This window comes from Pelodiscus sinensis, chromosome 14 (genome assembly GCF_052426305.1).
Source record: "Pelodiscus sinensis isolate ZL-2025 chromosome 14, ASM5242630v1, whole genome shotgun sequence".
Lineage (NCBI taxonomy): Eukaryota > Metazoa > Chordata > Testudines > Trionychidae > Pelodiscus > Pelodiscus sinensis.
In genome coordinates this window covers 43,179,863-43,197,500 of record NC_143065.1, presented here as the reverse complement: position 1 = coordinate 43,197,500, position 17,638 = coordinate 43,179,863, and the positions used below count along the sequence as shown (strand labels likewise).

Genomic DNA, 17,638 nt, shown 5'->3' with positions numbered 1-17,638 from the left:
GAAGTTTTCCTCATGCCTCATCTACTATTTAATCAATGCCTCTGGTTACAAAAAGCAACTTTTGACAGACCATCAGGTTATATCTCTGTCGCCATGGAGATACCGTTGACGGGAAGTGGCTGAGAGGACCTCTACCAGTCCCTTTCACATTATACTCCCAAGCACAATCAGAAGACTCAAATGAATCCGCCCTGTGTAACTTGGAAGTCACCGGTTCTACCGTTCATTTTCTCTTTTACTCTCTGGAATCAGTGCTTGCCCTGCAGCTCTTGTTTGAGAGATTTGTGGGTGACCTAGGTTAGATCTTCCCATATCAGTTAACAAATTTACTCTTCATGCAGATGCTGCTTTTTAAGCCAGTGGGTTTTTTAAATAGAAAAAGGTATATACTAACAAATCATACAGTTACGGAAGTGTGACATTCATTTTAATAATTGTGGTAGTTCTGGATTCTAACAGTGCACTTGGCTTATTTTTAAATTAAAGAAAATAGCAAGCATCCCCAAAGACTAAACTTTTTGGACCAAATGCAGCAACAAATATTGTCTCCATATTGACAAATGACACATACTCCCCATACCTCAATATATAGGGAAAAAGGAGTTTTCTTTAAGCACTCAATCTGTGCAAGGTTTCCTTGTTCTCTTCTTCATCAGTGTTGCAAATGATTCTGAACACCAATTCCGGGGGGCTGCAGGACTACTCAGAAAAATTCCTAGGTGGCAGTCAACAGGGCTTGGGCTCCTAAATTGGCAAGTCTGAAAATCACACCTCCTGTTCATTCTGCAACTGACAAACTCCAACTCCGAGCCAGGGAATTGAGGACAGAAAACAGAGAGCTCTACTGAAAGAATTATGCTGAAAAACCTTCAAAACAAAGATTGCTCCCGATAACCTTTATTATTAAATATAGTTATATATTTCTTGTTTTCCCAGAACTGTATAAACATCTATAAATTATACACAGAGATTATTTCATTCACCACTGGACTGTAGCCACCTCACACAGGAATCTATTTACCACAGTACAACAACACAATCCAATAGTTTAGGATAGGATGCGGGGGTGGGGAGGGGAGGAAGGAAATATAGTTGTACTTGCAGAAGGAATTTAAGAATCAACAATGACTGCCCACACTGGAATACAACCACACACTGCAATGAACAACACTGCGTTTGTGAAAAGGAATTATGGGATTTTTAGTAGAATGGCGTGCACACTTTGTACAAGAGTACGGCATCACAGTGTACAGTGTACAGTATTGCATACATACGCACAGATTAAGCCTGCCATAGCACACATGTAGAGAGTATAATGCAAGGCAGACCAAACAGCAACATCCATGCTCCAGCATGATTTGAGTTAGCTGGCTGTCCGTTTATCATGGGTACCATATGGGCAAGTTTCCTGTGGCCCCATAAAGTTGGTTTACAGCCTCCAGTCCTGGCTCTCAGTGTTCTATGGTGTTATTTAGCTCTAACTTATCCCTGTCTTCTCAGAGCTCAGTCAGCAAAGGAAGTGCCGGTTTTGCTGCTAGACAATATTGACCTCCTGTGGGTTGGCAAATTCTCTGGTTCGGCACCAGTCTGGTCCCAAGGATGCAGGACTAGAGAGGTTCAACCTGCACTACAGTAATGGAGACTAAGAACCTAGACAGCTTTCATCACTCCTCTGATATCAGACCACAGGATCCCCCCAAACTTTCTTGTGCATTGGTGGTTTGATGCATCCTTGCTCTGTGTATGGAATCTGGTGCCCTGACCCCAAGGTCTTTTGCAGAAGTGCTTCAAGACCAATCACCCATCTTCACTTTTCTGGAGGGCCCCAATAGATATGGTGATTGCCTGCAAGAAAACATCTGGGGGGGGGGAAGGGACTTCACCCCCTCTCCCCATTTCCAGCAACCTGCTGGACCAATGGCAGGGGCAAGGCTGCATGCACCAGTAAACCTGCCACTTATGGTAGAGGCAGAAAGATGGAATGTCCCATGTCCCACTGCTATTGAGACAGGGACAAGAGTAGGCTGCATCCCAGAACTGAGAGGTGTCACAGGGAACAAGAGTACATGAAAATGTCATGTGCCAGAAATCCTTAGCAAGGATTTTAAATGACTCCGTAAACTTGGAGCAGGGGAATGGAGGGGGCAAAGAAAGAGTTTGTCACACCCTAGGACTGGAGAACTTCTAATGTAATTCCTACTTTCAGGAAAGGGAGAAAACATGATCTTGGAAATGACAAGTTTGTTCTCAATTGTATATATGGTCTGGGAACAAATTGACAGAGGAAATTCAAGGACAGAGATGAATGGTAACTGGGGCTATAGTTACACTACAGCCAGATCAACACGCCGATGACCAATTCACCGTGTGTATTTATTTAATGGCTCTTGTGAAGACATGCCAAATTGACTGCACATTGCTCTCCAGTCGACCTTGGTGCTCCATCACAAATGAGAAAAGTAAGGAAAGTATCTCCCATTAACCCAGTGCAGCGTACACGCTGCAGTAAGTTGACCTAAACTATATTGACTCCCCATGTTATTCATGTAGATGGAGTTGCGTAACTTAGGCCAGGATTACACTAGGAGAGAAATTTGATTTAAGATATGCAACGACAGCTATGAGAATAGTGTATCTTGAGCCAATGTACCTTAAACCGAATTTCTGGAGTGGCCCCACTGCGGGAGGTCAACAGGAGAGTTTCTCCTGTTGACTTTCCTTACTTCTTGCAATGCTGTGAAGTATCAGGATCAATGGGGCTTCCCTCAGCATTCAATTTAGTGGGTCCTTACTAGACCTGCTAAATCAAACCCTTAGAAGATCAATCTCCGGAGTGCTGATCTCCACACAAGTACAGACAAGGCCTTAGGTTGACTTACTGCTTTAGTGTAGACATAGCCCGAGATAAAATACAACATGGTATTAGAAAAGCAGACCATGTCAGACCACTGTGAAGTTCTTTGAGAAGATGACTGCATTTCCTTTGTCTACAAAAATTGGTTGATCTAATCTACCTGGATTTCAGTAAGGGATCTGATACAGTTCCACATGGGGAGTTCTTAGCTAACTTGGAGAAGATGGGAATTCATGAGAACTGAAAGGTGGATAAGGAACCGGCTAACGGGGAGACTACAGTAGGTCATATTGAACGGTGAATTGTCAGGCTGGAGGGAGATTACTAGCAGAGTCCCTTAGGGACTGCTCTTGGGACCAATCTCCTTTAACATTTTTATTCCTTATCTGGGAGGAGGCCAACACCTGCTGCTGTCCTGTGCCAGGCCTCCTGGTAATCGTCTCTCCTCCCCCGTTTGTGTTGCTTGGGGGAGGGGGCTTTGGGCAAGAAGGTGGAGCAGTGGTGGGACAGAACAAGGGCAGGGCTTGGGGAAGGGGTGGAGCAGAGGTGGGGTGGAGCCTGTGTCTGGGGGGGTTGCCGTGAGCCCTGCACCTGGGGCACTGGTTGATGGGGGGGTTGCCCCAGGTCCTGTGCTCCCCTAGTGACAGTCCTGCTGAGGTATTTCCAGTGGAGACTACACAAGGCCCTGGTAAGACCCTATCTGGAATACTGCATGCAATTCTGGACTCCCATGTTTAAGATGACTTCAAAGTGGAACAGGGGAGAGAAACGCTAGTGGGACGAGTCGAGGAATGGAAAACCTACCTCATGAGAGGAACCCGAAAGACTTGGCTCGTTTAGGCTAAACAAAAGAGAGCCAAAGGAAGATTTGATTCCTCTCTATAAATACACCCAAGGGATCAATACCACAGAGGGAGAGGAGTTCCTTAACCTGAATGCCAACATGGACATGAGAAAAACTGGATGTAAACTGGCTGCTAACAAGAGTAGGCTCAAAATTAGGCAAAGATTGTATGCATATAATATGATGATGGGGACTAAATAAGCTACAACTAGTCAACAGAGAGATCTTAAGAGTCATTGTGGATAGTTCTCTGAAAACATCCACTCAGTGTGCAGTGGCAGTCAAAAAAGCAAACCATGGTAGGAATCATTAAAAAAGTGACAGCGAAGAAGACAGAGAAAATCGTATTGCCTCTATATAAAAACATGGCACACCCACACCTTGAATACTGCTTTCAGATGTGGTCGCCTCATCTTAAAAAAGATACATTGGCATTGGAAAAGGTTCAGAAAAGGGCAACAAAAATGATTAGGGTATGGAATGGGTCCCATATGAAGAGAGATTAAAAAGACTGGGACTTTTCAGCTTAGAAAAGAGGAGACTAAGGGGGGATATGACAGAGGTCTATAAAATCATGACTGGTATGGAAAAAGTGAACAAGGAAAAGTTATTTACTTATTCCCACAATATAAGAACTTGGGGGTCACCAAATGAAATCAATAGGCAGCAGGTTTAAAACAAGCAAAAGGAAGTTTTTCTTCACTCAGCGCACAGTCAACCTGTGGAACTCCTTGCCAGAGGATGCAGTGAAGACTAGGACTAACAGGGTTCAAAAAAGAGCTACATTGATTCATGGAAGTTAGGTCCATCAATGCTATTAGCCAGGGTGGGTAGGAATGCTGTCTCTAGCCTCTGTTTGTCTGGAAATGGATGACAGGAGAGGGACTGCATGATGATTCCTTATTGTGTTCCCTCCCTCTGGGGCATCTGGTATTGGCCACTGTTGGCAGACAGGATACCGGGGAAGATGGACCTTTGGTCTGACCCAGTAGGGCCGTTCTTATGATTTCTAACGAAGAGAGGAGTGAAGTTCTGGAACAACCTTCCAAGAGGAGCCATGGAGGCAAAAATCTATTTGGCTTCAAGACGGAGTTTGATAAGTTCATAGAGGGGATGGGATGATGAGCCTGCCTACAATGGCATATGGTCCAAAGACAAATTCCAGTCACAAAAATCCCCAATGGCCTGAGATGGAACACTAGATGGGGAGGGGCTCCCAGCTACTGCAGAGAATTCATTCCCAGATATCTGCCCGGTGGGTCTTGCCCATGTGCCCAAGGTCTAACTAATCATCATTTTTGGGGTCAGGAAAGAATTTGGCCCTAGGTCAGACTGGCAGGGATCCTGTGACTTTTTCCCCTTCCTCTGCAGCATGGGGCACTTGACGTGCAGGTTTAAACTAGTGTAAATGGTGGAGTCTCTGTAACTTGAAGTCTTTAAACCATGGTTTAAGCACATCAGTAACTCAGCCCAAGATTAGGATCCGTGCCTGCAACGTGTAGGAAGTCAGAGATGATCTCGATGGCCTCTTCTGGCCTTACTATCTATGAGTCTGCTGTGGGGAAATAAGAGTTAAACCCAAGCCCTGGGCGAAGGTTGGGACTATGGGCCAATCAGGGCTTGACAAGGCCCTATAAGGCAGACTCCTGGAGAGGAGGCGCACCCACAGGCTTGCTCCAGCAGTGGAGGAGCGGGGGACCTAGCTGCCTGGGAAGCTGGAGAGGGTACCCGAGACAAAGCAAGCCTGGGGAAGGGCAGGCAGAGCTGGGGAGCTCTGGCCAGGCAAACTCCCTGGCTGCAGGCCTGATACGGGGGGCCCATGCTACCACTGGGGTGGGGAGGGGAAAGGGCAGTTACCTCAGGGCCTGGCGATTCACATGGGCCCGGAGCTCCCAGCTGCTGCTGCTCTACTGTGGTAGCTGGAGTCCCGGGCCCTTTATACTGCCACTGGAGCACCACACTGTGCACTCTGGGCAGCTCTGAGGGGATGCTTCGTCCTGGCAGCAATGAGGGCTAGCTGCTCCCAGCCCCACCCCTCCTGGGGGCAGGTAGCTCCCCCCCCATCTTGTCCAGGGGCCCACGCAGGCTCTTGGCTCCCCTGCAGGTGCCTGAACGGTACTAGGGCTGCAGGGAGGCAGCCCGATGAGCAGGTCCACACTCCCATTTCCAGCTGTAGTTTGCCCCCGAGGCAAGGTGTGTATAGGATTATGGGGTTCCTTTGGAGGGCAGGACCCCAGAACGTACAGGACAGTCCTGTGAGGGAAGGGGCTATCGGGGCCTGAAGTAGCATGGAAGAAGACAGGTAACTGATGGCACTCCAGGGTTGAACAAGTTAATTCCCAGATAGACCAGCAGGTGGCAGCACGGTGGTGAGCACTTGTACCCTTACGGAATCGTATCAAGCAGTCTCCAAATAAGGAACAAGATGTAGGAGTGGCCACCCTCAAGCCCTACAATACTTGAAGATGGTGGGGAATCCCAGACCCCCTCCTCAGATCACCAGCCTCCTCCCCCAGATAACAAGGATGGATGATGATAACAGCAGTCATATTATGTGTAAGGCATTAGCCATTTAACCGGAAGTATGGCCCTCACCCATTCACTTAACACACAAAGAAGGTAAGGTTGGCCCTTTGGTAAACTTGTTCAGTGGGACAAACATGTTCCTCACGATAACTCCATAAATAGTGTTGTATATTAGGAATGTTGGGGAACACGAGGGATTTAATTCTATGCATTCCAGCGGTCTATGGGGGTCTCAATTTTATTAGAAACATCCTCAACATTTTATTTAAATCCCATTCATGCCAGTTCTTCCACTGAGGCTGTAAGCAAAGTTAAAATGATCACAGCCCCTCAGATGTCATCCATGCCTAGGCCGAGGCATCTCCTGCATAAAGAGCAGGTCTTGCTTATGGACACAAAAACGTTTGTAGGCGGAGATCAAGTTGAGGATCTATCAAATGTGTGTTTTGTCTGTACTGCTGCACAGGTCAGAAAGTCAGGCTTTATTCATGGCAATGCACTTACAGCCCTTGGTAATAGTGAAGAAAGGATCATCTCCTCTAGAGCCAACTCATGCCAAGGATGCTCACACATTTCTAAAGGCGCCCTGAAATAAATTTAAATGTCACCTCTTTCACGTTTCCCCCAGATAAGGAACTTATTCTTGATGGCACATGCCGCCTCATTGGAGGATCTTGCTTCATTTATGTAACCACAAAGATTGCACAAGGCTTAGCCCTGCATTCAGGGGTCAGGATATTGACCTTGTGTAATAACAAAAGTCATGTTACTTAAAGGCAACTATCTCATTCCAATGACAAAAAACTCAGAGGTTAAGTGCCAGTGGCAAAGCTCGTAACACATAACAGCTCAGGTCCTGACCCTGCAAACACTATGAATGTGCTTATCTACTTTGAAATAGTTCTGTGAAAGTCAACGTGACCTGTCATGGATACAAAGCTGACATCAATGGATATGTGTTTTAAGGAAAGCACACACAAAGATGTTTGCAGGATCTGGAAAAGCTGGGTAATAACTTTGCACAGTAGAAGTGATCTGTAATAGGGACAGACTATAACACTGGAATCCTAGCCCCAAAGCTGGTAAAATGAGAAAAATAGCAGAATTCACGTTAAATGTTTGCTTGTAATGATTATATTAATTAACTATTATGAATTAATCTACCATGTATTTATCTGGATCGATTGTTAGGGTTTTACCTTTTCCCCCAATTTCAAATCAGGATGTTTTAATAAAAGATATATTCCTATTCTCTTCATATCAATAAACAAGTATGATATACAGCATATTTAATATTTTCAGCAGTTTCCTACTAATTCATAGAAAACGCATGCTAATCAACAGTAGTTCTATATTTCCACATGAGAAAATATCTCTAGTGATATTAACTCTGTATCCTAACTATTGAATGTATTCCCCAAAGCAATTTTAGCTATGAATTTATGACTTCTGGTTGATATAAAATATATCCAGGTTGCCAGACTAGGCAATGATACATGCAGTGAAAACTATACTAAGAAACCAGTCTAGTTCTTCAAATAGAAGATTACTACTCACATTTTCTATAAAGTTAATATGGAAAACACCACTATTTTGTCATTAGCATTTAAACAGTGTTTAATGTCTTTTAAATGGTTCAGTGTTATGATGCAAGTGGAAGAGAACAGATTTTATTTTTACCAGGAAACATGCTTTAACCAACCTTCAGTTTACTCTTACAATATAAACGAATGCTTAAACGACGTCTCTGTCAACTGAAAAACCCAACAGTAAAATAGCTACTTTATGTGCCAAGCTAAACATAATTTTTTTTCCTTGACAACCTGCTCAAATGTAAATGAAACTAGGCCAAATTTGGTCTATTGTATAAATTATATATTAAAAAAGAACCCTTAGACAATGCTAGTACCGGGATCAGAAAGCAGTAGTGTCAATTAAAATCACACAATTATTTGGCTAACTTTAAGATGTGAAGAAATTAATGTTTTAAATACAAGTGGTTAGATAAGTAGCTTTTGACCTTCAATTAAACCTCAATAGCTGAAAACACAATGAGGGAAGAATGTGCTTAAGCAAGGCCAAAACCAAAATCTTATTTAAAATGGCTTTGGTATAAGTAATCAAGAAACATTTTGTAAAATCTATTCATACTGACGCGGGGCCAAATCCGTCGCTGCTGTAAACCAGTATCGTTGCGCTCACCTCAATGGACCCACACTGATTTACTCCAGCTGAGAGTCTGACCTAAAATGTGTAGCACACATGACTGGATCTTTCTGATACCTTTACGCACCGAAAGAGGGTCAGAGCACAAATCCTTCATGAAGAGCAAGCAAAAAAGGAGGATTTCTTCCACGAACTGCATTTTTTTACTTCTGTACTTTTTTATAAAAGGAACCAATGGCACAACTACAGTGAATGTATACTCTGGCTCTCAAATTTTTTATTATCCACTTATGTTTTCCTTGCAGTGGGATTTAAGAATGCCTCTTCATTGAGACAAGTAGTATGTCATCATTTTGTTGAGCTAACAGGCCTGACAGTCTTGTCTCTTTGAATTAAGGACACTACAGCTCCATTTCTCTTATTACTGGGAAAAAATCAAGGTGGAAAAGAGTGGCAGAAAAAGAAAAAGGGAGTTAGCCAACTGGCAGCAAGTTCTTTAACAATTCTTCTGCCCCCCTCCCCCTTTTATTAACCAGTGATCAATTTATTTCACCACAAAATTGTCTCCTTACCAAAAACAACCTAAAATAAGATCTTTTCCACATTGTATAACAACGTACGGGAATGCACGCCTTTTGTATTTTAACAAACATCTTCTCTATTCACCATTTCTCTTGTCTTTTTGATCTTTTCCCTACTTATCATGTTCTTTATTTGAAACAGATTTTTAACAGATAATCTCAATCGTTATAACAATATCTTGCTTGCATTTTATTCAAATAATTCTTAAAAACAGCTTAAAAAGCCGTTTGGAATAACATCAAGCTTGCCATCAATCAAATGAAAAAATTCCGCTGGCGGTTGTATAAACATCAGATCAACTCTGATGTCTTCAAGGATTTCAGAGTGAACCATAAAAAACTCCATTAACTTCTGACAAAGAATGCAAATTAATCACAACATGGGGTGAAATGAAATTAAAGGCTCTTTTCTAATCAATGACAAGGCAGGATGAAATATTTGTTACTCTCTCGCTCTGTACTCAGGCTGCCTAGATATTTGCACTTTCCTTCCAAAGACCCAAATGTAAGGTGTGAGCACAGATTCACCCACAGTTACTGGTTAGCTCTCCCCACCCCCAGAGCTATCTGCTTACAAGTCGCTGAGATCCACAAAACACACTAATCATCTGAATCTCAGGTGCATCCAATTTGTTATTCACACTCTCCCATGCCAGTGAAAAGCCTGGCGCAGACAGATGCACCAGGAACCTTAAATGACAGTTTTGGCCTCCGGAAGTGCGATCGCTACAGCAAAATCTAGTACAGCCTCCAGGTGAAATGTCTGGAGCTCCATATGGAGCAGGGAAAATTAACAACAAGATGAAAATCGCTGCAGCAGCAGGGAGTCTGAATTTTTTGAAAAAAAAAAAAAGAAATTTAAAGATGAAGAAAGAGAAGTAATAAATTAATGGGGTGTGAAAACATTCAAAGCTTTACAATACCAGGGGCACTATTTGCTCAGAATTTTTTTTGGGGGGGAGGAAGACATGACAGGGGAAGAAAGGCCCTTTTTTTTTTTTTTTTTTTTAAACTTCAGGTCATTTTGAAGTAATTTATTAACTAAGGTCTGAAACTGTAGCCAAAAGGAAGGAAAATGTTTTTATACAAAAGTACTTTATATAATTTGTTGTAATCTATACTTTCCAGTAGTTTAATAAATCCAGGGCTACTAAGCGTTGTTTCTTTCTTTAGAATGTTTCTCTAATGGATCTATCTTCCTGTTAGTACACGGCATCACCATAAAATGGTATGAATAGAAGCTGAGAATAGTTATCAGGCGATTCTTTTTATTTCTCCTAAATTGCATTATCATTAAACAATCCATTGTCCTCTATCATGTTTTTATTTAATCTACTGAATTTGGATCTACATGATTAACTATACGTATCTCAGTTTCTTTAGACTCTGCAAACCTTCAGAGTTTCAACTTTAAATTTAAGCAAATAATAAAACTGAAAATGCTGTGAAGTTCCATGGTCTTTTAGTTTTCTACAGTTCCTTTCACACAGATACACAAATTGCCCCTGTAATCACATTAAATTACTGTTCAACTTTTAAAAGACAGCTACAAACTTAGTTACCCTAAGCCATCCTCAGCTATTTAAAATACTGACACTATACACTAAGTACTGCATTTGATAGAAGGGATTTTGATTTCATTTTTAAATGTTTACATATGAAGGGATTTTGATTCGAAAGAGTCTGTTTTTCTTCTCTGTGTGTGCGCAATTCCCATTAGCGTTAATAGAGTTATGCAAACACATCAGGGGAAGAATATACCCTTAAGTGCTTATGTTTATATCCAGAGAAAATCCTATGAGCGTCATAGTCTACTTCTTCCAAAAGGAATTTTACATTACAGCAAACAAGTAACAGCGCATCGTGATAATGTGTCTGGAAAAAAACATTAAGCAATTCAGAAAGTTACTGGATTTTCACTAACTAGCTTGTTTGTATAAAGTTTTTATATATCAGGGTCTGTTCCAATGAGCAACATATTTTATGGTTTTTGTATAAAATTATACCTTGGAAAGGGAACTACAAACACAAACCATAATATATACTACTTATTCAGAATCCTTTAAACACTTATGTACAGGGACAACTTTCCTGATGTGAATAATTACTTGCATGCTAAAGTATGAGCAGGATAGAGCCCTAAATAGAAACATACATGACTAAATAATGTTTATGTGACAACTTAGTAAATATTTGTAATCTGCAAGCTCATAAAGCATTCTGAAAGTGCAAAGTGCTAAACTATCATTTAAATATTCAACATAGGCATGCAAATCCATCCTTTAGTCTTGCTGGCATATTGGTAAGAGACAAAAGAGAAAGTTAACCTTTCTGAATGCCTTGATTATGGGCAGTTTCCATATAATCATAAAACTTACATTATATGGATACAAATAAACTAATTTGTTTTTTTGTTTGTTTTCTGTTTTAAAGAGGAGAAGAGTAATAATGCTTTCAGGTATAACTGTAAAAATACAATAATATGTTTGAGAACAGGGATAATTCTGCATATATATTTAGGGAACAGTTCCAGGCTATTTAGGGACAAATTCTGCAAACACTTTTACTCATGTAATCAGACTCACTGAACTGAGTAGGACCTATTCAAGTAAGTCTTTGTAGGATTGGCCCCTTATAATGATGTGAATATATCAATTCAAGCAGTTAAAAAAAATACACAATACTCACTCACTCACCAGGCCACAAAAGATCGTTGCTGCTATTACGTATGATCCACCATGAAACTATATGGTATTTATGGAAAAATTCTCATTTTACTTACCAGCCACATTTCAAAGTCTCACTTTCTCTGGTATTTTATATGTTAAAAATCTACCATTTTAAAAAAAATGCCATTTTTAATTAAGAGCAAAAAGCATCTTAAATTGCTAATCATATGTTTTGCTCCTAATATGAAAAGGTATTGACACTGCTTTGGAAAATACATAATCAAAAGACATAACAAAATTCAATACATACACAGACTAACCCTCCCCACTTTCCTCCACCCTAAATGCTTCCAGTATGGAAGTTGCAACACATCCTCAATTTTCATGTAGTTATGTACCACTTTGTATACTAGATAGGATACTTTCTTAACTAACATGATGTGACCATTAGAGATACAAGATGGGTGATGTAATATATTTTACGGGACTACAGTGATGTGACTATCACTAAAAAACGATGCTTTGACAAGTACCTCTTTTTTGGATTTGAAGAGGTTAGTTTAAAGATATAGATAAAAACCTCTAAGCTATGTTCTGCTATTTCTCTCAGTCAGCAAATATTTGTGTCCACAGAAGGTACAAATAAAAAGACTGGTGTATTTCAACAATCAAAATCTTTAGAAGACCGTCAAAGTGTCAGGAGAATTTGCTTAAAACAGTTTACAAAAATAGAAAAGAGAATGAGCCCATCCTATTATTCAATAACCATGTTCGTGAGGCATCTGCAAAATCTAACCATGCATAAATTAGTATGTGTAATACAACAGTTATTTGCATAATAATAGCAAGTTAATAGATGCTTAAAGAGCACAAACCAACACCACCTTTAAACCAGACATGCCTCCAGGCACTCCAGCCTGTATAGACCAAACTACTTGGAAAACAGTGGTCAAAAACATATGCAACCATAACAAAAGTCAAATAAATCTTTGTATCACCTTAACTTTTTTTTATTTCCCAGAAAGAGGAATAAATTTAAGAATGACACCACAGCTTTTTACTCTGGATTTAAGTCATCCATCTTGCAATAATGTTTTAGAGTTAAGAACTTTATCAGAATTGGCCACTGTTTTTGGACACTGGTGATTTTTAGGAATAAGCATATAGGAAAAAGCCATATTCTCCATGGATGGGATTTTTCACAAATGTTCAGTATGAGTCTCATTCTGCCCTCACTGAAGTCAATGGAGTTTTATCATGGACTTCAATGGGACCAGAATCAGGATAATATTGAATTTAAAAATTGCACCTGTTATGGAAAATATTTGGCATTTTATTAGACTCTCTCAAGTAAGAGCATTAGAACCCCCGCCTCCCTCCCCAAAAAACAAAGCACGACAAAGCAACCATATCATCCCTACATTGCCTATTTCATTCCTGAAGATCTCACATCATTTTGCCAAAATTCATAATCTGAATTAAAAATGAAGAGGCACTACCTCCATCTTGCTCTATGAGTATTACTGGAGTAATTAAAACATCCTTTCATCTCACAATAAAACAATCATCAGTCTTATCATAATCTCTTCCTTCCTCCCAAGGGAAAAAAAGAATTAACATTTGCAAAAATAAAATTAAAAAAAAATCAACAGAGATATACTTCCGAGTGACTCCTTAAAGATACCAATTTTCAATTTAACAGGGCAGATTTATTTGTATGTGGCTCAAATGTTCACAGTTGCTCTCTGCACCTTCATACATAGGAATGAATGTCACAGTGGCAAGCAGCAGTAATGAACAATCTTACCTGAGGATATGGAAACCTCCCAAGAGCAAGCTGGGAAAGAAAATAATATTTGTCTAGTTATACAGATTTGCATGGAGGGCACATTTTCTTAAAGAGAGGAACGTATCCATCTCTCACTATTGTACAAATTGCAAAAGATATATGTGAGCAAAAAATCCAGAGAACACAATCAGACATCAGAGCTGTATTTAGAATGGAATTATTCACAGTGATTATGCTTTATTTACACACAAAATGATGGCTTTTTAAAAATAAAGTATGCACACCTTTTATTTTGACTTAACAACAAAAATCTATACCACCAGCTAGCACATGACATGTCCTAGTTTTCTAAGAGCTCCTTAAATGAAACCATCCAGTCCCGGTAGTAAGGCCAATGGCACTGATCTTTACTAATTATATCTGCAATGCATGGGTATCCACACAGCATTCACTAAACTCCCTAAATCCTGATTTAACACACACTGGGCTCAGGGTAAAATGTGGGCTGGATCAGAGGTCAGTCTCCTCCTTGGTTGTTTCAAAGTCTTTGGCCAGGAACGTTGGAGGAAGAGAGCGCACATGGAATCCAAAATATCATACATTGAATTTCTTTTACATTTTAGAATATATGCAAAATAGATTGGACATATTGCCAAACGCTGGTTTTAATGTTAATGCATACGTACCACAGTGCCTACTAGTGCCGACACAGGGTAATGTCTATATTTCCAAGTTGAATTTTTATTTTGTGCCTGGTTGGTATTTTAGCCTTATAGTACTTTCGTTAAACCACATTTTGGACATTTTTTAATGATCAGAACAGATCTGTAATACCCACCAGCTGTTTCTCTTGTGCCACTGATTTACGACATAACGATGGACAAGACACAAGCACTTTTTAGTTCACGCACAAAAGCCAAAACCAAGACCGAAGTCCATTGTTTCTACTCTTGCAAATATCTCATGAGGAGTCCACACAACTGTGCCTAAGCACATATCACAGGGTAGGACACAAAATAGCTACAACACAAGCGTTGTTGTGAGGCTGAATTAGACCCGTAGAACTTAAGATAGAGGGGAGATATGATAGAGATATATAAAACCATGAGTGGTATGGAGAGGGTGAATAAAGAAAAAGTACCATAATATAAGGACTAGAGGACACCAAATGAAATTAATGGGTAGAAGGTTTAAAACTAATAAGCGAAAATTCTTCACACGGCGCATAGTCAACCTGCGGAACTCCTTGCCAGAGGAGGCTGTGAAGGCTAGAACTATAAAGAGAAGCTAGATAAAGATAAATTCATGGAGGTTAGGTCCATTAAAGGCTATTAGCCAGGGGGAAGGAATGACGTTCCTGGCCTCTGTTTGTCAGAGGCTGCAGATGGACGGCCCAAGACAAATGCCTTGATCATAGTTTTCGGTCCATCCCCTCTAGGGCACCTGGTGCTGGCCACTGTCGGCAGACAGGCTACTGGGCTGGATGGACCTTTGGTCTGATCCAGTACAGCCATTCTTATGTTCTAAGATGGACAGAAGAAAAGGCACCATAGAAGCAGTACTATCTATCCCGATCAGACAAGGTCTTGTGTAAAAGGCATATGTGATAGGCTACCAAAAAAAGGGAGCTTCTCTGTTTTCACACAACCCAAAAAGAGCGACTTTGCTGTATTTAGTTATTATTGGTAATTAATTTCTACAGACATGCAAAGATAATGAGCTATAAAAGTGTTACTAGGTATGTACAGTAACTTTTTATGTACATTATGGGAGTTGCACGTAATAATCGCCATGCATCACTCTGAAGATTCATCGCAATCTTTCCCAGTGGGAGTTTGCACAGTGATCAAGGAGGAGTTGTTTTAGTTAATCATATCAATAATGTGTTGTTTAAGGGTCCCCACTAACACTGACATAACACAAATGTCTCAGAAAAACAGTGGGCTATTGGATCATTCATCATTTTCAGCCTCTCATTCAGATTTTTTTCTAAACCCCAAAGGAAATTACCCCTCCAAAAATGGATGCTAAAGGCTTGGTTTAAAAATCACAAAAGTGAGGAAATGAAAAATTAAGACCTCCACTGAGCCCTTCATTCGCCATCGAAAAAGAAACTATACAGCCATAATATGTATTCTCCCGCCCTCGCCTCACTAAAATCCCTCCTACAAATCTCACTTCTGCAGTGTAGATCCCAACACTAACCTACACTGTAAGCTGTGCTAACTTCACGCCAGAGGTCCAAGAAGGCAAGTCAGAACCCTCCACCATCCTCTAACCCAGCGTTTTCCAACCTATGAGTCGGGACCCAAATATGGGTTGCCTTTACATTTCAAAAGGGTCGCCAAGTGTCTCCCCAGGTGGCTCTGCCCTCCCTCCATTTTTGGATTGCGTTGGGCCACCAAGTCTTCTTGAATTGTCAAAATGGGTCCCTATCTGGAAAAGGTTGGGAACCTCTGCTCTAAAGAGAAGAATCCTAAGCTAATGTCTTCTTCTGGGTCTCTTCACTTTCTGCAAACTCTTTGGGGGGCAGAAACTGTCCTTAATTTTTATTTCTGGATGCAGCATTGATCTCAATGCAGTTATTTAACAAAATACATTCACCGTCAACAGCTCCAACAAGCGAAGGAAAATAAATGAGATGAAGGCTGGAGGCTACGTCTCTTTGGCTACATCTAGACTGCAGTGCTAAATCGGAAAAAGATACACAATTTGTGGTACGCAAAATCTGTATCTTTTTCCAACTTACTTTTTCCGACTTACTCTACACGGCGCCAAATTTCGGAAAAAAGCGCTCTTTTGACACATCCCTTATGCCTCACAAAACGAGGTTTACAGGGATGGCGAAGAAACGTGCCCGCTTTTTCGACTTTTTTTGGAAAAAGCGGGCATGTTCCTTGGATACCGGAGGTATCCCGGAAAAGCAATGCAGTCTAGACGCAGCCAATGTCTGTACTGTCTGCCTCAGAGCCTTGAGACTTCTTGGCGGGTCGAACCTGTCAAGGCAGGGCCTGCCGTGAGGAACACAAGTGCCTTCTTCCCTTTACTGCTCATAGCGTAACTGTGACATGCCTACTGGCTGCTGGCCTATGGACTATGCATTACTGTTAGGCCAGCTAGAGTTGCCAGATGGTTTAACCAAAAATAACCGAACACTTCCCCCTTCTCCCCCCAAAAAACAACAACACCGGGAAAAATTTTGTTGAAGGAGAAACAAAAGGGGAAGACCAAAGTTGTGGAGCAAAAAAAAGGACCCTGAGAGTTAAGCAAAAAACAAACAAACAACAAAAAACAAACACAGCATTAAAACATGATTTTCTGCAAATGCTTTTAACGGAAAAGTTTTTCGTTAAAAGCATTTGCAGAAAAGAGCATCTAGATTGGCACGGATGCTTTTCCGCAAAAGCACTTTTAGCGGAAAATCGTCCATGCCAATCTAGACGCGCTTTTGCGCAAAAAAGCCCCGATCGCCATTTTTGTGATCAAGGCTTTTTTGCACAAAACAAATCTGAGCTGTCTACACCGGCCCTTTTGCGCAAAAGCTTTGCGCAAAAAGAACTTTTGCCCGAACGGGAGCAGCATAGTATTTCCGCAAGAAGCACTGATTTCAGACAGTAGGAAGTCAGTGTTCTTGTGGAAATTCAAGCGTCCAGTGTAGATAGCTAGCATGTCCCCTGCTTCACCCCTTCTCCAAGGACCTGCCCCCACTCGGCACATACCCCCGTCACTCGCTCACCCCCACCCTCACTCCCTCTCAGCAGGCTAGAGCAAGGGGGTAAGGTGCAAGCTCTGGACGGGAACTTGGGTGCAGGACGCAGGCTCTAGGCTGAGGCTGGGGTGCAGGAGGGAGTTGGGATGGGGGCATCTACTTCAAGCAGTTCCCAAAAGCAACGGGCACACCGCTCCGCAGTGGCTCCATGGTGGGGGGGGAGGGGAGAGAGGGGCTTTCTGTATGTCGCTGCTCACAGGCATCACCCCTGCAGTTCCTACTGGCCACAATTACCAGCCAATGAAAGCTGCAGAATTGGTGCTCAGAGTAGGGGCAGCATGAGGAGACTCCCCCCTCCCTGGGCGCTTCAGGGACTGCACTGGCTGCTTCTGGGAGTGGAGTGAAAGTGAGCAGGTAGCCTGCCTTACCCCTCAATGCTGCCAGGGTCTCTGCGCCCTTTATAATCACCCGGGCCTCTGGGTGTTTGCCCAACCTCCATC

The 17,638-nt window shown here is 41.6% G+C and overlaps 1 protein-coding gene across 4 annotated transcripts in view; it reads right to left on the bottom strand.

The window, feature by feature from the left end:
• Positions 1 to 17,638, bottom strand: part of MAP2K5 (mitogen-activated protein kinase kinase 5) — a 205,067-nt gene that overhangs the window by 63,325 nt on the left and 124,104 nt on the right. For all 4 annotated transcript variants that reach the window (XM_075896855.2, XM_075896856.2, XM_075896854.2 and 1 more), the window contains one exon: positions 13,448 to 13,477. In XM_075896855.2, the coding sequence (XP_075752970.1) occupies positions 13,448 to 13,477 (30 nt within the window). The remainder of the gene's footprint in view (positions 1 to 13,447; positions 13,478 to 17,638) is intronic.